Here is a 23,715-nt window from a genome sequence, read left to right as displayed (position 1 = left end):
ACTGGTTTGAACCGGTGTATGCACAGGACACCTTGTGTGCCCCAGGCATGTCTCATTCCTTTCAGGCCTCCCTACCTCAATACACAAAATCCTGTCTGGGGTGGTGCTAGCCCCTCCCAAGGCAGGAAACCCTTTGTCCAGGCCTCCCTCGCTGGAAGGACTCCCAGCAGCAGGAGTTCAGACTTGTGTCTGTGGTGGCAGCATCCATTTTGTGATGCCAAGGCTCGAGTTAACTTTAACCGGGGTTCACAGTTACATACATGTCGTGTCCCTCTAGAAGGGTGGAATGCTACCCCCGTCGCCAGAATTGGTGAGGGGGTAGTATTCCAATTCGTATGACACCTTACTCGACATGTTTTGATAATGTTATACCAGAGTTAGCATTTAACCGCGAGGTTGATAATGCACTTAAGAGTATATGGTATAGCGTTATCATGGAACAGCTATTAGGACTTGGTTCCGCAAGCTGCAGACGGGCTCAGCTCATGCCAGAGCACCATCTCACATAATTCCAAGCACTCTGCCTTCAGGATTGATAAGGCCTGCCATAGGAGTGACTGATCGGAATATATGTGTCCTTTTCAGGGTTAGATATAGGTATACTATATCTATAGCAAAGGGTGATTACACCACCTTGCCCCAGCTGTCTTGCAGCCAGTTGTGTCAGTTTTAGATGGCCACCCAAGGGTGGCATAATACATGCTTCAGCCCCTGGTAGGCCCTGGGTACACCTATGCCCTGGATACCCAAGGTACACTGTACAGGGACTGATAAGGTGGCCCAGTACCAATTGGTAAATGCACATAAAGTACATGGTTGTCAATTTAGAGGGAGAACAGCTAGGCTGTGGGTCTGATTAGCAGGCCCACAGCCAGGGAAAGTCGTAAACCAGTGAAGCAAAAAGCAAAAATCTGGGGTGACCATAGGATTGCAGACCCCACTCTCCTACATAACCCCCCCCCCCCCCAAACTTAGGGACATCAAACTAACGTTGACCAGGTGAGTCTTCCTGTTCTAAGTGGAAATACCTGGAGAGACCATCTGCATTGCCATGGTCAGTCCCTGGTCTGTGCTCCACTGTAAAGTCCATCCCCTGTAGGGAAATGGACCACCTAAGAAGTTTGGGGTTTTCACCCTTCATCTGATTTAGCCATAAGAGGGGCTTATGGTCGGTCTGAATCTTGAAGTGAGTTCCAAACAAGTATGGCCTCAACTTCTTCAGGGCCCAAACCACAGCAAAGGCCTCCCTCTCAATAGCTGACCAACGTTTATCTCTAGGGATCAGCCTTCTGCTTATAAAAGCAATGGGCTAGTCATGACCATCAATATTCAGTTGAGATAGAACAGCTCCCACACCCAACTCAGATGCATCTGTTTGGACAATGAAGGTTTTGGAGTAGTCTGGGCTCTTGAGAATAGGTGCAGTACACATGGCCTGCTTTAGGTCATCAAATGCCTTCTGACAGCTAACTGTCCACTGAACTTTCTTTGGCATTTTCTTGCTTGTCAGGTCATTAAGTGATGTCACAATGGACCCATAATTCTTGACAAACTTCCTATAGTAACCAGACGGGCCCAAGGAAGCTCTGACCTGTGTCTGGGTGGTTGGAGGCGCCCAGTCCTTTATGGCCTGTATCTTGCTCTCCAAGGGTTGAACCTGGCCTCCACCCACAATGTGGCCCAGGTACACAACCTGATTCTGCCCCATCTGGCACTTGGTGGCCTTGATAGTGAGGCCTGCCTTTTGCAGGGCCTCCAAAACTTTCCTCAGGTGGATCAGGTGATCCTCCCAGGTGGAGCTAAAGACAGCAATATCATCTAGATATGCTGCACAAAAGTCATCCAACCCAGTGAAAACTTGCTTCACCAACCTTTGAAAAGTGGCAGGTGCATTTTTCAAACCAAAGGGCATCACCACAAATTGGTAATGACCTCCTGGGGTAGAAAATGCTGTTTTGGCCTTGGCATCCTCCGCTAACCTGATCTGCCAATAACCAGCTGTTAGATGGGCATCTGTCTTAGTGACAGCATTGAGACCCCTGTAGTCTACACAAAACCTCATCTCTCTCTTACCATCCTGGGTGTGAGGTTTTGGCACTAGAACTACAGGACTAGCCCAAGGGCTCTCTGAGGGTTCAATGACTCCCAATTCCAACATCTTTTGAACTTCTTTCTTAATGCAGTCCCTGACGTGGTCAGGTTGCCTGTAGATTTTACTCTTGACAGGCAGACTGTCACCAGTGTCCACCTCATGGGTGCACCAGTTTGTCTGACTGGGGGTCAGTGAGAACATTTGCCTAAAGGATTGAAGAACCGGTTTACAATCCTCTTGTTGATGCTCAGAGAGGCTGTCAGAAAAGACTACACCATCTACTGACCCATCATCAGGGTTCTGAGTGAGCAGGTCTGGGAGAGGGTCACTCTTTTCCTCCTGCTCATCTGTGGCCATTAGCAAGCCCATGTCCTCCCTGTAGACAAATGCCTTGAGTCTGTTTACATGAAGCACCCTGTAGGTACTCCTGGGAGTTCCCATGTCCACCAAGTAGGTGACTTCTCCCTTTTGCTCAATGATGGTATGGGGTCCAGCCCACTTGTCTTGGAGAGCTGCTGGGGCCACTGGCTCCAACACCCACACCTTCTGTCCTGCATGGTAAACAGTTAGGACAGCCTTTTGGTCATGCTAAGCTTTTTGAAGTTCTTGGCTGGCCTCAAGGTTTTTGGATGCCTTCTCCATGTACTCTGCCATCCTGGAGCGGAGACCAAGTACATAGTCCACTATGTCAAGCTTAGGCTTTTTGAGAGGTAACTCCCATCCTTCCTTCACAAGACATAGGGGTCCTCTTACAGGATGCCCAAACAGAAGCTCAAAAGGGCTGTAGCCAACCCCCTTCTGTAGGACCTCTCTGTAAGCAAACAGGAGGCAGGGTAAAAGGATGTCCCATCTTCGCCTAAGCTTTTCAGGTAACCCTTTTATCATCCCTTTGAGGGTCTTGTTGAATCTCTCAACAAGCCCATTGCACTGTGGGTGATAGGGTGTGGTGAATTTGTAATTCAAACCACACTCCTTCCACATTGCAGTCCAGTATCCTGACATGAAGTTTTCACCTCTGTCGGAGACAACCTCCTTAGGAAACCCCACTCTAGTGAAAACTGCAAGTAGGGCCCTGGCCACAACAGGAGCTGTAGTGGTCCTAAGGGGAATAGCTTCTGGGTACCTTGTGGCATGATCCACTATCACCAGTATAAATCTGAGCCCAGATGCTGTTGGGGGGTCCATTGGTCCAACAATGTCTATCCCCACTCTTTCAAAGGGTACCCCCACCACAGCTAGTGGTATGAGGGGGGCCTTTGTTGTGCCACCTGATTTGCCACTGGCTTGACAGGTGACACATGAGCGACAAAACTCTTTAGTGTCTTCAGACATATGAGGCCAGTGAAAGTGTGGGGCAAGCCTGTCCCAAGTCTTGTTCTGGCCCAAGTGACCTGCAAGGGGAATCTCATGGGCTAAGGGGAGGAGGAAACCTCTAAGAGACAAGGGGATGACCAGCCTCCTGGTAGCACCAGGCTTGGGGTCTCTTGTTCAGAGTATAGGAGTCCATCATCCCAATATACCTTATGGGCACCTGTAGCATTCCCTGCAGCCTCAGCAGCAGCCTGCTGTCTGAGGGGTTCAAGAGAGGAACAGTCTAATTGGGCCTGTCTCAAGTCTGCCCTGGAAGGTCCCCCTGTCCCAAGAAACTCAGCCTGTTCAGGTTCAAGCTCTTCTAGGACAGTTCCTTCTGGGGTCTTTGGGTCAGCCTCCTGAGAGGGCTGATCCTCAACCTGAGGCAGGGGGGGAAGGCTCTGCCTTAACCCTACCATTCCTTCTCTTGGGTAGTGTCTAGTCCATTCTTCCAGGATCCAGCACTTGTTCAGCTGGGCATTTCTTGGCCTGTGACCTAGTCACAGAAAGTACATGTGAGGAGAGACCTGGCATTTCTACATTAGTCCTGTACTCCACATCTGACCACAGTCAGGATTCCAAATCATTGCCCAAAAGACAATCTACTGGGAGGTCTGAACTAACTACAACCCTTTTGAGGCCAGTTACCCCTCCTCTGGAGAAATTAACAACTGCCATACTGTGATTGGTAGTGACATTGCTAGCATTGGTCACTAGGTAATCTGAACCTAGCATGATCTGGTCAGGGTCCACAAAGGTTGGTGTCACCATGGTGACACTGGCACATGTGTCCCTGTAGGCCTGAGCCATTTTTCCATTGATTAAAGGCGTTTGTCTGTATTTGCCCAGAGTACTAGGACTTACAGTAAGGGTCATATCCTTGTCCCCAGTACAAACAAGAACTGCCTGAGTAGGTATTCTGACTAAGTCAGAACCCACCTCAGATCCCAGGGTTAACCCAACTATAGCATTGGGAGGTACACTACCACTACTAACTGTACTAGGGGGTGCAGGTGTCTTAGGGACAGTAGTGGAAGGAGTTTGGTCTTTCTTGGTGCACTCACTAAACCAGTGAGTCTTACTTTTACAGTATTGGCACCATGGTTTCTTAGTACCATCATTCTTCTTCTCTTGGGAATTTTGGGACCCACCCTCCTTAGGTTGTTGTTGGGCCCTGTTGAAGACTTCTGGCCATTTTGCTTATTCTCATTAACCTTCTGGTCTGCTTTCTTCTGGCCACCACCCTGGTTCTGCTGCTTGACCCTTGTCCTGACCCATCTGTCTGCCTTCTTTCCCAATTCTTGGGGAGAGGTCAGATCTGAGTCAATTAAGTGCTGATGCAACAACTGGTTCTGACAATTATTTAAGATTTGCTCTCTCATAATTAGATTATACAATCCTGTGTAATCAGTAACTTTACTTCCCAGTAACCAGCCTTCCAAAGCCTTAGTGGCACAATCAACAAAGTCAGTCCAATCTTGAGCCTGAGTTTTCCGGGTGTCTCTGAACATTAACCTGTGCTGTTCAGTGGTTAAGCCAAACCCATCAATCAGTGCATTTTTCAAGACTTGGTAATCATTAGCATCCTCATCTCTAACAGTGAGGAGCTTATCTCTACCTTTACCTTCAAAGGAGAGCCACAATATAGCTGCCCACTGACTCTGGGGTACCTGCTGTACTTTGCAGGCTCTCTCCAAAGCAGTTATCCACTTGTGGATATCATCTCCTGTCTTATAGGAGGGCACTATTTTACTCAGGTTTCTAGTATCAAAACCCCTTTCTCTATCCCTAGGGATATTGCTGCCACCAGTGGGGACTACCCCACTCAACTGTTGCTCTCTAGCAAAGGCAAGCTTCTCTTTGGCAAGGGCAAGTTGTTCCCTTTGGATCCTCAGATTAGCCTCCTTCATCTTTGCCTCATGCTCTCTCCTCTGAGGGGAAGTCATCCTCCTCTGAGCAGATGCATGAGAGGCACGAGAGTGCACAGATCTATTGGAGTCCCTAGAATGAGATCTATCTCTTCTAACTCCAAAGTAAGGCCTGCTTAGGGTCAGCACTGGGGGGACCCCCAGTTCCTTCCCTATGTAGGTCTAGGTTGGCCCTTGTGAGTCTGCTGACTATCACAGAACCTTTGTCTGCCTCATCCCCAGATGGTTCTTCTTCTTCCTCCTCCTCATCTACATTCTCTGTTTCAGGGAGGTCTGGATCACCAAGAGTACCTTCTAAGACAGGCATGCTCCTATCTGGATTAGAGAGGTCTGTGTTAGCAGCCCTTCTGGCATCATATGTCTCTAAGAGACCTAACAGAAAATGAGTGGTATGGTTAGAACCCTGTTTCAATTTCCTGGAGGTACACAATTGTCTCATCTCCTGGAAACTGAGAGCTGCATATCTGGAAAGGACCTGTGGAGGGTCACTAACCACTAGGGGAGTCTCTGAAGTCTCTCCATGGGTAGACATGCTTTCTAGTGAGGTGTAAGTGATGCACCTACCTACACTATGGGTTTTCCTACTGATCCCTTGCTAAGAGTTGTAGTCAGGGTGTGCTAGGCCCTTTCTACTACAGCAGCTGGTTCAGTAGAACTCAGAGTATTTCTAAGCTTGTTATATGTACCTATAGTACCTTATGTGATCTTTCAAATGATATTTCAAGATTATACGTGGTAAAAACAACAGCAAGCTCAAATCCCAACCGCTGCACACCAATGTGAGAAGTTGGCCTGATATATGGTGCTCACTAGTTCTAGTGATCACCTTGTATCAGTCCAAACAACCCTTATGGTGATTGGTTGTAAGTCAACCTTATAGACCAGCTATCCTAATGGTAGCATGGACAAAGCAGTCTTAGGCTAAACTCTTTTGGCATGTGAAGCCAGCTGTTTTACCACAATATAACCCCTTGAAAACCAGATGAAAGGACACCACACAGGTTGTTATGAAAATAAACCGTATATTTATTGATAACAACACCTCTGAACTCTTTATGAGGTCAGAGGGCTAAGCACATGACGATCTCTTAGGAAAAATACGATAAGTTGCACAAAATTACAATGGTGCCCTAGGGGCACGACAAACCATATACTAAGTAAGTGGAATGTGAAAGTCGATAGAAGAAATGGAGCTGTGCAGAGGCTGAAGGATCGTTGGGACCACGCTACACTAACTTTAGGTAAGTAATAGGAGGCCCACGGAACGCGTGTGCAAAGTGTGAACTCACACGCGAGATGCGTAACAACGTCTATGGACAGTACAGTTCAAGTAAAAGGTAAGTACGGACAATCCTGACTAGTTAGAACTAAAACGGCTGTGGAACTGGACACTAGGACAGTTAAACTACCCTTGAGCACCGAAATGCTCTCGTTACCTCACCCACGGGCTGCGGGTGCATAGGTGTCAAAGTGTGTCGGGTTCTCGCGTTGAAGTCTATGGAGCCTAGAGGAAAAGATGCTGCAGGCGACCAGGAGGAAGATGTCCGGTGCGATCCAAGGGTGGATCGGTGAAGAAGAGGACCTGAAAGCAGAGGGGACAGTGTTCAAAGTCACTAGCCAGTGACCGGTGTGGAACCAGGAAGGAACCAGATGCTGTTGTCGCGATCAGGTGAAGAGTGGAAGCTTGACTCTGCAGCCACGTGGACCAGGAGGTGTCTTCGACTACCAGGATGGAGGCACGAGCTGTCCCACGCAGGCTCTCGCTGTCGGCGTTGTCGGATCCGGGATTGGAGTCAGCAGGGCTTGGCAAAGGCAACCCACGCGGTGAGTGAAAAAAAGCGTCTGGTGCGGACTAGGAGAGTCCGGGGTGCCCCTCTTTTGGAAGGGAGCAAGGGCCAGTCTGGAGCAACCAGACCAGCAGTGAAGATTTCAAGGTTAGTCGTCTAGGAGGCCACTAGCCAGCCGGCAAGTGACCAGACAACGCGTCGAGCAGCAAACAAGGAGAAGGGCCCCACGCAGATCTTGTGGAAGCTGGAGGGCTGATTTTCGGTGCAGGAGCTACTCGGGGCTGGGGCTTATCAATCCCCAAAGCACTTGGTTGAGTTTACCTCGGGAGTCGTGCTGGAAGCGAAGTGCAGGTTCTTTCAAGATGGCCGGTCCCACGTGTCTCGTCGCACCCACGGGTCACAGCTTTGCTGCAGATGTGAGTTGAGGTCGGAGAGGTCTGGGAATCCGGGTCTCGTCGGGCTCTGAAGTCTGGATCCTCGAGGGAAGACGACAAAGTGAAGCCGCTGGACGCTTGATGGTGCCTGCAGTTGCAGGGTGGACACTCCTTGCCCACAAGGGAGATTTCTTCAGTCTTCTGTGGAGCAGAACGTCGAAGTCCAGAGTTTCTTCTTGTAGAGTAGTTCAGGATTAATCTAATTTGGAATGGGACCAGCTCCTACCTTTATTCTCCTAAAGGGGGCTGCACTACTGACTAGGTCCCTCCCCTGGGTGGGACCAGGAAGGGGGGTGGCTACACCCCCTATCCTTTGTCCGGTTTCGCGCCAGAGCTGGGACAGGGATGCCCCAGCAACTGGTTTGAACAGGTATATGCACAGGACACCTTGTGTGCCCCAGGCATGTCTCATTCCTTTCAGGCCTCCCTACCTCAATACACAAAATCCTGTCTGGGGTGGTGCTAGCACCTCCCAAGGCAGGAAACCCTTTGTCCAGGTCTCCCTCGCTGGAAGGACTCCCAGCAGCAGGAGATCAGACTTGTGTCTGTGGTGGCAGCATCCATTTTGTGATGCCAAGGCTTGAGTTAACTTTAACCGGGGTTCACAGTTACATACATGTGGTGCCCCTCTAGAAGGGTGGAATGCTACCCCCGTTGCCAGAATTGGCGAGGGGGTAGTATTCCAATTCGTATGACACCTTACTCGACATGTTTTGATAATGTTATACCAGAGTTAGCATTTAACCGCGAGGATTATAATGCACTTAAGAGTATATGGTATAGCGTTATCATGGAAGAGCTATTAGGACTTGGTTCCGCAAGCTGCAGACGGGCTCAGCTCATGCCAGAGCACCATCTCACATAATTCCAATCACTCTGTCTTCAGGATTGAGAAGGCCGGCCATAGGAGTGACTGATAGGAATATATGTGTCCATTTTAGGGTTAGATATAGGTATACTATATCTATAGCAAAGGGTGATTACACCACCGTGCCCCAGCTGTCTTGCAGCCCAGTTGTGTCAGATTTAGATGGCCAGCCAGGGGTGGCATAATACATGCTTCAGCCCCTGGTAGGCCCTGGGTACACCTATGCCCTGGATACCTAAGGTACACTGTACAGGGACTGATAAGGTGGCCCAGTACCAATTGGTAAATGCACCTAGAGTACATGCTTGTCAATTTAGAGAGAGAACAGCTAGGCTGTGGGTCTGATTAGCAGGCCCTCAGCCAGGGAAAGTCGTAAACCAGTGAAGCAAAAAGCAAAAATCTGGGGTGACCATAGGATTGCAGACCCCACTCTCCTACAGCCTGCAACACAACTTAGCCACCCTTTTTTGCTATACTGAAGAATATTTCCTGAAAGTAAATATCTTAAAGACAAAAATGCTTCCATTTAGGGGAAGGAAACATCATACCCACTTTAACTGGAAATTGGGAGGGGAAAGCAGAAAGTGTTATTATGGAGATGCTTGAAAATAATTCTCATTTTCGGCACTTGGAATTGAAGGCTATATATAGCCCATGCAAGTGCACTAAAGTTTTTACTCTTTCTCAGGAAAGAGTCACTTCTACCCACTCTTGGAAATTTATCGAGCCACAATTCCATCCCACCTGACGTATGCATTAGAATACATCCCAATAGATAAATGGCATTTGATATATATGTGCGAAGGGAAACTACTACGGAAAATAACGAATACAGGTCTGGCTACCTGGTTCTAGGCACTTAACCCGTTTAGAGCGACGAACGTTCAGCGCCCAGTGCTGAACGTTCGAATAACGAATGCTGTCCCGTCGGCCAACGGTCGTGCGCAGCACTGGGGAGGTAGTGCACGCGACGACCGTTGGCCGACGGCAGCGCTTAAGGGGTTAAACTAGAACTGTCCCTGATTAGTGCCTATACAATCGCCTTAGCCAACACAATCAGATGGGCATATAATATGATACACGCAGGTACAGATACCTTGAGAACTATACTAAAGCTTGAAACCTTTGAGGTTGGGTCCAGCAATTTTACATTTAACAAAAATCTTATAATAGCTTTATCTCACTTTAAATACAAAATACTCCTCTTACAGTCCTGGACGCTGGCCCATCTATTAAAAAATGACACCATATCTTAGCTTTGTCCTAGATTCTGCTCACTGTTCTCAACTATCCCACTAAAGATCCTATTTAGTGTCTCTTGAGTATAAGACCTACCGGCAGTATCTGAGATTTACTCTGGATCACAGGGTTCAACGCTGTATTATCATGCTATACTTGGGGATCTTGCCTTTAGACTCTCATACTAAGCACTGGAATAAAAAAAGTGCTTAAACAAGGCTATGTAAGCTCTGTAATGGAGGAGAACAAGACCCTGTCCCATGTGCTATACATCTGTCCAAATACAGTAGGAATAGAAGCCTGGCATCGTTTTTTAAACTCATGTACTTTAGACACAAGGTCAATTTGATTGTTTTAATTAATTCTCCTCCTAAGGAATTTGTTTGTTACAATCTGCATACATTTAAGTATTTATTATCAATGTTTTAGACAAACTGTATTTATGAAGTCTCGTTTTTTGTGTGCTTTCTGAATTCAACTTTAATTGTTGACCTTGTTAAAGGTCTAAATCAATTAATACAAACGTATTTACTATGAAATGTTATTCACAAACTGCACTTCTAAAGAACTGCTGTGTTTTTTGCAGTAGTACTTTAGAAGTATTACAAAATGCTGCTTGTGAATAGCCCCCAGACCCTTCAATTTGGTGTTGACATGCAAGTTACACTTTTGGTATAAATTAACCCCATTTTGGGAATGGCTAACAACATTAAACTTACTCAAAAGTGTAAATAATTTTAGGTTTGTGAACAAGGCCCATATAGTGACTAGTTTAACAATAGAAATTAGTAAATCTGCACCCATAGAAGTACTCCTTGAATGGGTACAAATGTACTATTTTTTGGAATTCACAAACATTGATAGTAGTGACTTGGAAAGCTGTGACAATCTCAGGTTTCCAGGCATACTACTGCCAATCAAACACCCCAAAGCTGATGGGATGAATGCTTGTGAGTAGTCTAACCAGTAGCAGTCCCTTGGGGTAGCTTTCCAACTTACGGCTTGTGCCCCTATGCCACTGTAGACCGAGGCACACTTTATGCAAATCCATACTGACTCTCTTCCTCATGGAAACCGGCCATCCCGAATCTTGGTTCTCCCACCCCTCCACCTCACTGCTTTTTTAGTTAGGAAATGTAAGATTTATACCCACTGAATATAACTGATTAAGCTACGCCCTTGCTCTGTGATCTGGGCTTGAGTCTGTGTAGTTGCGTACCATTGAAATAGAAATCCAGTTGCCTCTGTTGGAATAAAGAGAACAGAGTATGGCTCAGTAGAATAATAGAAAATCAACCTAAGTAATAGCCTGTTGTATCGGGGTTGTCCCACAACATCTATTATTTGCTTAATGGGCCAACCTCTTTGGTTTTGGTAGATACGCCAGGGCAAGATTCAATCTGCTTCTTCTACATGCTAAGAGGTTAAATATGTATTTTAATTATGATAACTCCATTGGTTTTGTTTAATGTGTTGCAGTGGTGTAACATAGGCCTCCGCGGTGTACGCGGGGGACCAGTTCCAGAGGGCCACATCAGCACATACCCTGGCCTGAGATTTCTTGAATGAGTGCGAGGTCCCTCCCCCCCACTCTTTGTTACGCCACTGGGGTGTGGCTTCTCATTGCTCATGTTTCTCCTTATCACTTTTAGTTTTAAGAATTATCTGATCTGTGGGGCCAATTTGTTTTTCTACTCTGGCTCATCTTCCTGTGAGTTTTGCTCTAATGCTGTGTGTTGCTGCTATAGATGAACTGCTTAACACTACCTTAAAGGGCACCAATTTGTTGTGACGTCTGCTGCGGTACCCTTGTTGGCCTTTAACTATTTGTCAACTTCTTCCCCAAGAGGAAGGGTCCACCAGTGCTCTGGGTTGCAATCTCCATATTGGGATCATGGGTTGGGTATGTCCACGAAGAAAAAGACATTCAGTGGTTTATGGTCAGAATGTGTCGTAACCCATTATTCTGTGCTAGCTAACTGGGGGAAGCAGGTCGTAATTGCTATATCTTTGATCAAGTCTAACATGGATGTCGTAAATAGAGGAAAAGAAGGAATACTCTTTCAGATTGGTATGTTCCTTCTCCCAGACATCCGTTGTTGACCAATGTTTTCGCAAAGTTGACAAAACCTTTGCTATCCTTATTGATGCGCCATGACCAGTGAAGATTGAGATTTATCCCTGTAGAAGTCCTTCACCCCATTACATCCTCCACCCAGAAGCATGTGGGACCAAGTACACTGGGCTATTACTACTGATTGGGTATCATAAAAGTCTTCCTGACCTGTGTTTGTGACGTAAACAGTAGTCAAAAGTACCTCTTTATTATCAAGATGTTCCAACAGAAAGACACGTGTGTCCTCGGTGCCCGTCATCTGTCAGAGGTTTACATGGCAAAGGCTGTGTATCCTGTGCAAAATAACTTGTATAAGGAGTTGACTTTCATAGCAGGGGTACCACTTTGGAATGAGTTTGTCATAGCTATCAATATTCTAATGTTCTTTGCGATTAGAGCCTGATTTTGTTGGTAGTAGTCAGCTGAGTTGTCAGGTTCATCAGAATGTGGCAGTGGGCCTCAAAGCAGGCCATACTATTGGAAGCAGTCCGGTCAAATCCATTACTAGCCCACCTTGAAGTCAGAGTACTCTAACTGTACTTGTTTCAGGGTAAACTGAGAGATTTACAACTAAAAGCACACAACAGCTATGCTGTACAAATACCCATTTACAGAGAAGGGCAGGTTAGGCATTTAATCTGCAGTCAGACAGGATAAATCATAAGGGTAGCCCCAAAGCCAAACCAAACTGCTTGGTGTCTTTATTCCTGCTAGAATGGGAACTGGTTGAAAATCTCACAGTGAGTGATTTAGAACTTTCACACATACAAACCACTTTGCTGGACAACTAGAAAATTGATTGAGGCATGCAAGCACAAAGGACTTGGTCAAATGCTCATTCTGTATTTGAATAAGAAAGGACAGCAGCATTCCTTGTTGGAAAGCCTACACTGCTGCCTGAATTGTTATTAGATTTTAAGGAATTCACTGTAGACTTTGATCTCGTGAAACAGACCAGACTTGCAGCACTGGGACTGAAGTCCTATGCAGAAGTGCCAGCATTTTAAACTTTTAGGTGTTGTAAAAACAAAAGTTGCTACAGGGCAAACATAGTGAGCTGCAGAAAATGGACATTGTGGGGCTGCAAGTTTGATAATACTGCATTATGAAGGACTGTAATGCTGTTGAAATAACATGCAATGATGTATGAATTTATTTTCTGTGTCTATGCATCCAGAAGGTGCTGAACAATTACATAGTATTTACTGTACGCTTTTTTCTGACAGGTGTATGGGATACGCACAAGGTCGCGTGCAGTGGAAATCTTCACCACCTGTGCACACATGGTTTGCAACATGGAGGAGCTTGAAAAGGTAAGAAAGCTCTTTTCCTTTGCATGTGGCCTGTCCAGAGCAAATAGTAATACAAGTTTAAATAGATTTTTTTTTTTCGTTTCCGTGTTTGTGCTTCCATTCATGACCCACATGTGGGTAGTTGGTACAGCTTCTTGTAATGACCATCTAAGATCAGACATGTTCCTTCTACACTGCTGTTCTATTTCTGTACTTTTTCTCCACACATAACAACTTATCTGCTTCTAACCATGCAATGAAATGGATCTAGCTGGAAGACCTTCAATGACACTTGGACTTTGATGTTAGTAATTGGTATATGCTGGTCATTAGCTGGCGGCAGCAGTGGTCGTTAAGAAGCGAGTTTTAGGTTTCATTCTGTTTATGAACTACATATGGTTTAATTTGCTTCCCAAACTACATGTCCTCAGATCTGAAATGCATGCTCAAATGAAACGTTGGCGCACATTGGTCAGGGGTTTTGTAGCTTGCCCTCACAATGCATTGTAACTAGACTTGCAGAGCTTCACCTTGCACTGCCTCCTAGGTTCCATCGCTTTTTAATAATTCTCTAGTACTTAATTTCATCATGCTCCATGTTTGTTGTTCCATTCGCTTTGCTTGTTCTTAAAAACCTTTGCAATAAGTATTTATTTTGAGACAACACATTGTAAGCTCATGTTCTGTGCCTCCCCCCCCCCCCTCCTCCAAACCTCCCACCCAGCTCTCCCATGTTGGATATGTTTCTGCCTTTTGGCCGGGCATAAACGTTTGTCATACAATATCAGTAGTTGAAGCGTTTAAATGGTTTCCTAATGAAGGAAGGAAAAAAGTATCATTGCTTTACAGGAACTTCTGAAATATATTTTGCTTTAATCTACCAGTTTTTAAGGATACTCCTTAGTGCTGACTATAGTCCATTACTTCTAATGGGCTCTCATTGCTCAGGGTTTCACATCTCGCTTTAGTTGCTGGACTTTAGTAGTGTCTTTAATTGCTGCACCATAACTTAGTTTCTTTTCCCTTGAAGGTTGTTCTGAATGTTTTTTTTCTTCATGTCTGTGGTGAGGTGGTATCTCCCCAATATTATTCCTCAGCCCCCTATACTAATTTACAATACATTTGTGGGCCTCCATTCTAGTCTTTTGCTACCACTTTCTTTGATTTAAGTGTCTTTTTCCATGAGTGTCTTCGGTTCCACATAATCTCACGTTGACTAAAGCGTATGAACAGTTCACAGAAAAGATAACATTTTTATCAGTGTTTTAGGTTTGTGTGTCTTGAACAATGACATTTCTCTTGTATCCCCTTATGTTGAGGGTATCTGATTGTTGTAAATAAAACAATATGAATCCTCCTTCAGAGGCACAGAAGCAGTTTGAGGCAATAACCTATGACACCTAAAGGTCCGGCACCACAGCTGAAACTGTTCATCAGATTTCTAAAGTGCACAGCTACTCCTGTGTGCCGGTACTGAAAGAACATTTCCCGCAGTACCTCAAACAAAACCTTATGTACGAGTGTACATTTGTGGTGGTGCCTGCACTTTTATACATCACTCTGGGGCTGCCATAACGTCATGACGAATATACACACGATGACGCTTGCACTCATATACAGCATTGTGATGATGATGAACAGCGTTGGCAAAAACCATTAGGCGAAGCCCATAGGTTTGCAGTGGCAAAGCCAAAAGGTGAGCCATATTTATGTATTTATTTTGAACAGGCTTTGGTTGCAGGAAAGACTTCTCCAGTAAAACTGTGAATCTTTACTGTGCCACCATTGATTCTTGGTAGAGGAGAATATTATAAATCATAACTCTTCGTGGCATTGGAAAACAGACACACAAGTGCTTGATATTGTGCAGAATAGATGCAAAATCTAATGCCACGTTTCATCACCTAACATACTATCAAGGGTTCGGAGACCAATTCCACTGGACTAGAGAGTACAGAAAGTACACTCTTGTATAAAATAATATGGTAGAGTTCGCTCTAAAACATCAGTGAAACTAAGGGGTCTGTTCCAACTTTTATGGGGAATGTTGTCAAATTCTGGAAACAAATGTGTTTGGAAAGTCAGAATCTACAACATGGAGTCTACCTGTGTTCTGTATATGTACAAGACGCCTACTGTTATATCTTTGTATGAAAACACCACAGGAAGATTCTTTGACCGAGAATAGGAAAGAACTACTTGTATTAAATTAACCTTCCTGTCCGCTTGAAATCAGCCCAAACGTTCTGCAAGTGCATGGCCATGTTAGCAAATGTTGCAGTGGCACAATGGCATCATAATTTATTCTTAGCTAAGTGACTGGTTGCTTAATACTGACTCTAGTCACAAGGTGCTGTAGAATCTGCAGACAACGTCCTCACTACTTCAAGTATTGGGTCTGTAAATCTCTGGTTTTCACTGGTATCCCACACCCCAAATCAAGGAATTAGAAGTTATTTTCCCAGGAATGGGGATTATCATGGGGACCCCGAAATGCTGGGTATAGTTCTGCATGTAAAATAACTGGCCCAAATATGCACACATTTTCTACCTGTTTCAATCAGAGGTAAATATGTGCAGGAGATGTTCTGACATGTGCTTGTAGTTGGTTGTGAGGTGTTGGGGGAGAGCAAAGCTGATGATCAGGGACTGTTTGCTGTTCCTCATGATGTTTTCAAAGCACATGCGGGGTCTGGGAGCATCTTCGCACAAAGACCTGGGTCAGCAAACCCCAGAGTTTCTGCACCTGTTGATTCCAGAGCAGGATGTACTGAGAAAAATAAATGGTCCAGCATTGAGACTGCCCCGTGTCCCTAGCCCTTAGCCACTCGTAATGAAGGCCATAGTCTTTTTTTTTGGGTAATGCTACAAATAAAGAATGTCATTCCGTCATTAGTCCGTGTCCTCCGTACAGAGCACATGTTATTGTCAGATAGGAACTACCAAACATTTGACTGGTTGACCGTGTGCATTTTTTTAACGCTTTAATCCAAGATTTCATATGCAGCCACTTAAAGATTGTCTGGAAGACCCATGATCTTAGAAAACAGGGAACTGTTGCGAAGAAATCTTGAACTCCTCTCCGTCAGTCCCAAGTTCTGTAATGTAGAAGAACTAGCTTCATGGCATACCAATTTATAAATCTCCAACTCAGATCATTGAAAAGGATGTTTTGGTGGAAGGCTGGGGAAACCCATCTGAGTGGCCTATTAAGGGTAAGCGGTTCCCTTCAGGGCAAAAGGATCACACAAATATGCTTGAACTGTGGGCAGTTGACTTAGACTTTAAGGGCTTGCCATTTCTTTCTTTCCAGCATTATTTTGTATTTTCATGTAAATCTCAGTCTGGCTTCTCGCCCTCTTCCCGGTTGCCATATCTCGGCTGAGTGGTTTCGCAAAACCTAAGATGCAAAAAGCGCTTTAAGATACTTAGAATTGCATAAATCTCAACTGCTGTTAGCCAATTAATAAGGTCATTTGCACTGACTTGGCTTCACTAAGCAGATTGTAGGCAGAAATATTTTGTAGCAGAATGTAATGTGAATCAAAAGCAAACTGGTCATTTGCAGGAAAGCAGCCTGAGCTGCTCTAATGTGAAATGGCTCAGTCCTAGACTTTTGTGAAGTGGCTTCTTGTGCTTCAGCTCCTACATCTAAAGAGTACATTTGGACTCTAAACCTGGTGAGCCAAACCTCCCTAGGTAGTCTGTTTGCAGAGACTATGTGTATTCGTTCATATTTAACCTCCCTATTCTAAGGCAGGGATTTGGTCTACTGTTCTCTTTTTTTATGTTTCTCAGAGAGAATCTATTTCTCCCACATGTCACAGAACAATGGTAGGTATTGAGTGTTTTCAGATCCTCAATCTGTCCTTCAAAACGAAATTGCAACGCTGACCTTGAATCGTATCACACAACAGTGCAGTTTCTGGGGTTAAGGCATAGTGTGTTTCAGTAGGCTGCCACTGTGCTGTATGCATACAACTGATTTTAGTTTCTCTGTTTTAAAAAAAATAAATCATGAGTCGGTACGGCTGACCATTGTGGACCTAGACAGCAAGATTAATTTTTGGGAATATAGTTCATACATTAGTATAGTAAGATCAATAAAAACAGAAAACCTAAAAATGACCTTTACACCGGTATTGTGAGTTTGCTTTATTTGTAGAAATGGGTGTTTCTATTTTATAAATGTTCCTAGATTCTACATGTGGGTGCTTTTGGTGTTTTTTATGGTCCAATCATAGAAAAGTAAAAACGACAAATTGTAAGGAAATGCCTCTTTGCTTTTTTACCCCACATTTTTGGATTGATGCTGCTTGTTTTTTGACTCAGAGTGCACTGAGGCCTACTAATCAGACCTCAGTGCCAGTGTTCTGACCCTATACAAATTGCATGTTGAATTAGATACCCCAGTTAGCAAGGACTGACCTACTTATACCTCCCTAGTGTATGGTACCCAGGGCATTTAAGGCAGTGTCCTCACCCAGGGTTGCATTACTATCTGTTCCATCCCCTGTGTGACAAAGTACAAAATGGCTTCCAGCCTGCCACTGCACACTGGAAGGGCAGTGTTTTAGAATGCTAGTTCGACTTTGCCATTGGCACAATGGCAAGGCCACCCCATCCCTTAACAGACACATATTATCTCTATCTCTATCGGTCAACATACTGTGAGTACCAGACGCCCTTAGCCCAAACTCCAACTCAGCCGAAACAAAAGGCTTTGCTCCCACCATCACCCCGCCTTCGGGCCACGGTAGGCACCGACAAGATGATTCTGACGCCTCGCCCTCTTGCTTGGCACCGAAACACGTCTCTAAGCCTTCCAGCTTGGGATCGAGTTGGCCGAAATCTGGCACAGAATGGAAACCTTCAGGGTCGAAGCCAAAAACCGCGTCTGAGACGAAATCGTTGACGCTAAAAACAAAGCCTCCCTCTGCACTGAAACATTCAGCGCCAAAAATTCCAGACACAGGAGATGTTCTTACCAAGTCACCTAGAAACGCAAACCTGAGTCAGAGGACGCACCTTTCTTTATTCCTTTCAAGAGGAAGAATGTGGATACTAACCAATTTACCAATAGACCCCTGGAACGATTACCACACAGATTCACCTACAGATAACGACCCATATCTTTACCCTGCAAAGCCTTCCCCTCCTGACGACTATGTAGGACATCTAGAATTACTTGGAAGAGCTGCAGAATATCATGGGGTACAGTTACACAAAGATATGTTATTATCTTACACTGCTCCTGGCCCGGGCCTCAGCACCGGGAAGAGCCAGTAAAGCTGAACAGCTAATATGAGGAGATAAGAATGACCGCCCTATTTGACAGAAAAGCTCGGAGCGAGATTAAAACACTAACGTTAGTGTGAAGTGCACTTAGACCAAGAAGAAAGAAGTTTCTAAAGCAGTTGTTAAAATGGGATAAGTGTAAGGCTTCAAGTAATGGGGTGGTGCTTCGTGGAAGGGAACAACCCACGAAAAGGAGGGACAAATAGGAAAGATTAACCATTTGGAAACAAGGACTTGAAGTAACAAATGAACAGCAATGTGCGGGCTGTAAGCCTACAAAGTATATACAACACGTCTTGAAGAGACCACGCGAGCGCTGTCTAGGTGAGACCTCAAAAGTGCTATGATGCAGCCAAGCTGGCTGCGTCAGAGCTTATTAAAAAACAATATTTTGAAACTTTTTTTTTTTTACTTTTACCATCCTGCACAGCATAGGCAGTACCTGTTGTTTTTTGCCAATGCTTGTTTGGTTTGGCAAAGTGCTGTGTAAGGTGGTTCTGCATTTACTGTAGATGTGTGCATAGGGAGATAAGGTGGAGAAAGCTGAATAGGTAGCAAGAAAAACCAAAGGCGAAGTTAATATAACAGAGTTTACTGATAGTAATGTGAGCAAGTGTCGAGAAATGAGAATGAAACACTGAAACAGAGCTCTGCGATATTGGGATGGGAAGGTTGTCCAGGTAGGAGGTAAGAGAGACCTTTTTTTTATTAGTAACTAGCCAAGTGGTGGTTGGGGCCCAATAAAACAACTAATTATGGACCACCGTTTGCCCTTGGTTATTTTGCTTAGTGTTTTGGTTGTGACATGACCTATTTTTAAATATTTTGTCTGTGCTAGTATTGGGTAAATAGTTTTTGTGTATATTTTGATCTGAAATATAATGCTTTTAATGTAGCTTTTTTATTTTTCCGAATAAAGCGGATTGACTGACTAGTGCTTTGTTTGAGAAACCTCGTCCTCTGTTTTCATTATTTTTTCACCTTGTTTACCTGTTTCACAGTTAGTTCCGTTTCCTGCAAACTTCAAGAGAGCTTATTTCATGGTGAATGTACAAAAACTTGCTATTCTCAGTATGATTAATTTTTAATTTAAACAGTTTGAACCTCGTGGAAAGGAAGCAGAACACTGTACAGCAGTGTTTCCCAAACTCTGGGTTGCGACAAGCTGATAGTTGGTGGGTTGAGAAAGTCCAAGCAATAGATAACATTTCCTGTTAAATTTTGTCTGTGTTGCATTTGGTCAAATGCCAAGTTAGGTCCTCTGCCTTATTGCTGCTTACTGTTTTTTAAAATGGGGATTTGTTTACACAAACAACTCCTTGCAGTCAGAGAAAGTAAAATGAATTATGTGACGATCTTTTTGGGACACGGTGTTGAAATGAAAGAATGTAAGATGACATTTTTCTATAACACAAAACAAATGTAAATACCTGTATGTGAACTGCACTAATTAAGCAGTTGCAAGATCAAAAATGAAGGATATTTTTATGTAATTCTGAAATGTGAAGGAAACACATTTTAATAGGATCAAAACAAAGCGACACAGTTTACTTGGTGATGGATGAATGATAACTATTCAGAGAAACCAGATTGTGGTTTTGAAAAGTTTGAGAAGCACGGGTATACAGGTTTTAAAACCAAGACACTATAGCTGTATTGTGATGTTGTGTTCTTCAAAGACGTTAGTCTTCAAGTTTTGCCTAAATTGAAGAAGGGTTGTTGTAGTTCTTCTGGATAATGGGTTGTGGTTCCAGATCCTCCATGCACATATGGAAAAGACCCGTTGCTTTCTTTCTTGCACTTTTTATTTATGTCCAATCTAATGATGTCCTGACTGCGAACGTGCCAAGAGCCGCCGGAGATGCTAAGCTTGTCTGCCATATGTGCAAGGATGGTAATGGTGATAGCTTTGTAGATGATGTAGTTGGTTTTCAGGATGGTGTGGGCTAGCAAGGGCAGCCAGTGGAGTTCCATCAGGGTGCTGGTGATGTAGCTAGATTTCTTCAGATCCTGGATGCGGTGTGCTGCTGCAGAGGGAAGGCATTGTTGAGTATGAGAGGCCCTCTAACAGGGTTTTGTTACCATTGTGATGCAAGTGTAAATGGACTTGTACTGCATTTCTGAAGTCGCTTCTTGAAGAGATGGTTTAAGTTTCGTAAGTAGAGAGCTGGTAAACTGCTGCCATAGTATTCTTGGCAATGTGTTCCTGTGATTCCGAGAGACTTGGCATTGGGTGAAAGTTTTGGTTTGAAACTGTCCAAGTTAATCTTGGTGAGCCAGGATTGTACTAGATCTTGTTGCTTATTCTTGGCAAACAGCAGGAATTATTTTTATTTGGAAAAAATAAGTTTAATACGTATATTTAGAACATGCTGCTGAGAAGTGGCCCTGTGTAGATTACCACCCACTAAATTGGTAACCCTTCTGATTGTAAATTAACTCCTGGTTAATAATGTTCGGGTCTTTTCGCATGAGATCAGTACTGAGAAAGGAGCAGACTCTGGACTTTAACCTAATGACAATCTGGGTATTGCCTTTAAGATTTGGTATTCATATTATGCCCTAAAAAAGTGCTCACCACTGCAAAAAAAAGTGTTGGCTGTATGGGTTTGCTGTGATGCTTTATTTATATACAGTAAAGACATGAGTTTTGGTGCTCCTTTTTCTTCATAAAGACCATCTGTAGGAAAGTAGGATCTGCTTTCATTGTTACCCCCGTATTTTGCTGGTGTCAGTCTGTTTTCTGACTAGTCTGACTGGGAGTCTGCTAACCAGGACCCCAGTCTCTGTGCTCTCTCCCTAAATTGGACTATGGTAAGTACTTTGGTGCCTTCTCAATTGGCTACTGGTGTACCCATGTAAGTCCCTAGTATATGGCACTAAGGTAACCAGGGCATAGGTACACGAGGGGTCTCCCATGGTCTGCAGCATGTATTAGGCCACCTATGAGAGACCACTCAAACTGTGACTACAGGCCTCCCATTGCAGCCTGTGTAAGTTGGTGCCAGCACCAATTACAACAGATATAAGTTTCCTTATATCTGAGGCCACTGCACTTAAATCAAATAAGTCACCCCTATGGCAGCCTCTTTAGTTCTGAGGGCAGGGTGCTTGGTTACATGTGGGTGAGTGTCCCTGCATGAGCAGGGCCCCTATACAAACCCCAGGGTTAATTCTTAAGGCTTTGTAAGTGTGGGCAGCCATTTAATACATATAGTGGACATCAAGTCAATCCGAGAGGCCTAACTATATATTGGCTGCACCGAAACCAGTCTTGTTTGGTATAAAAAATGTTGGAATCCTACCCCAACACAGATTCCAGTTTTAGATGTAGGATCTTATGTACTGAGGGGTTCCGATGTGGTGCCACCCTGTATTCCCAGTCCTAGCCTTTCAGGGTCTAACAGCAATCTTGTGCTGCTGCCGACCACAGACCCGTTTCTGCCCTCCTGCTGCTGAGCTGAACTCGAGCAGGGGAAGGCCGAACAATGGGTTTCCTGCCAAAAGGAGTTGTGACCACATCCCAGACAGGACTTAGTGCATTGGGCTGGGGGCACTTGTCAGTGCCACCAGACTGCTTTCAAGGACATATTTGGTGCCCTCCTTGCATAATCCAGTTTGTGAAGTTCAGGGAGCCATTGACTCCCTCTCTGGCTCGAAAACTGGATAAAGGACTTGGGAGTATCCTCCCTTCGGTCCAGCCCCTTCTCTAGAGGAATCCTCGAATTGTCCCAACCCTTTCCCTAGGGTACTTAAGGGCTTACCGTGGGTGGCTCTCCAGATTTGTCGTGGGGTAAGATTCAAACCGGAAACCACTTCAACCATCTGGACACCTTAGACTTTGTTGGACTTCTCCTGGAACCGAAACTGCATCAAGGATGACTCCTACTGCTTCTGGTCTTGTCATCTTTCCAGTCTTCTGCTTCGTCTGTGCTTCATCCAGGTTCCTCTCCAGGCCTGTGGGCTTCAGATACCCAAAGGAATCTCCCTTTTTTTAATTTAAAAAAAAAAAAAAAAAATTTCTTCTGACCAGCAATTACATGGCATTCAGTATCGTATATTCAGCAAATTTGTTGATACATTTGACACTTAGTGGTTACATTATAAGTTATGTACAGACTCATTAACATTTGCTCCTCATCAATTTCTATTGACAGTAAATTATGCCCATGTGACCACATAGCTCCCTGCTGTGGCATCACCACTCTTATCACACTCCGTCTAGTCCTGTGTAAAGTCTCTCCTGCGAGCACTGTAGCCTCTATGTCATTGTTAAATGTTGGTTCATGTCTCTAATTCTGTATTGTCCTGCAAGTATTGCACGAGTGGTTCCCAGAAGTCTCTGGGTCTTGAAGTTAGTGGGATGTCTTCCGCATAAGTCTCTAGTGTTTCTTTGCAATAGGTCATGTCTTTAATCCAGTCTTTTAGTCTGGGCGGTCTTTTGCTCCTCTATCTGATCGCTTCGCGTCTTTTTGCAAGTAGTAGAGCTACCGCCAAGGATTTTCTGCGTCTAGCGTATTTGAGTTTATCTCCCAATATGCATGTCAAGGGGGTGTTAAGGATTTGTTCCCATAACATAGCAGTTAGTGCGGTAGTGACTTCATCCCAGTATGCCTGCAGGCTTGGACAGGACCATGATGCGTGTAAGAAGTGCGCACCTGGTGCTTTGCACCTAAGGCAGTCATCTGTTTCTCTAAGACCCAGTACGTGCAACTTAGTTGATGTATAATATAGTTGGTGAATGAACTTGAAATGTATAATGCGTAAGTTGCAATGGGACGTAAGAAGCGTGAGTTGTGTACAGCTGTATTGCCAGTCTTGTTCTTCAATTGAGATACCCAGTTACCTTCCCATCTACTTCGCGTTGCTACGGGCTTATCCGCCTGTTCATCCTGAGCTGCTGTGTATAGCAGTGTTACCAAAGAGAGGGAGCCGTTAACAAAATTTGTAGTGTAGACAATTGTTCGGGCTCAGCCGGAAACGCGTTGTATAGTGACCTCACAGCCGTGCGTAGCCTTAAGTATGGAACATTTTTCATTGGGTCTGGTGTGCACATAAGGAGGGGTCTGTCCACTAGATGAATGTATTATGGGGGAACAAATGACCCATGGTATTTAGTCCCATCTCCGCAAGCGTTGCTTGCATATTCTGTTCAGTTACTGTAAGGTTGGGGTGTTGGCACGCATATATCGGTAGTTTGTGTGCCCTGTATGCCAACGCATGCCACGCTCTCGAAGTGCACTTGGCCGTGTGCATCATGTCTCCTGGCGAATAGCGACTTGGGTCGGCTAGCAACGCTGTCAGAGGCGTG

At 44.7% G+C, this 23,715-nt stretch overlaps 1 protein-coding gene across 1 annotated transcript in view; it reads left to right on the top strand.

Annotated features, from left to right (window-relative positions):
- Nucleotides 1–23,715, top strand: part of IPO9 (importin 9) — a 514,800-nt gene that overhangs the window by 145,167 nt on the left and 345,918 nt on the right. Inside the window, exon 7 of the mRNA XM_078644100.1 lies at nucleotides 13,041–13,127. Within this exon, the coding sequence (XP_078500226.1) occupies nucleotides 13,041–13,127 (87 nt within the window). The remainder of the gene's footprint in view (nucleotides 1–13,040; nucleotides 13,128–23,715) is intronic.

Source organism: Lissotriton helveticus, chromosome 5_1, assembly GCF_964261635.1.
Source record: "Lissotriton helveticus chromosome 5_1, aLisHel1.1, whole genome shotgun sequence".
Taxonomy (NCBI): domain Eukaryota; kingdom Metazoa; phylum Chordata; class Amphibia; order Caudata; family Salamandridae; genus Lissotriton; species Lissotriton helveticus.
Note: the sequence above shows the minus strand (reverse complement) of the source record. Positions and strands in the feature narration are given on the sequence as shown.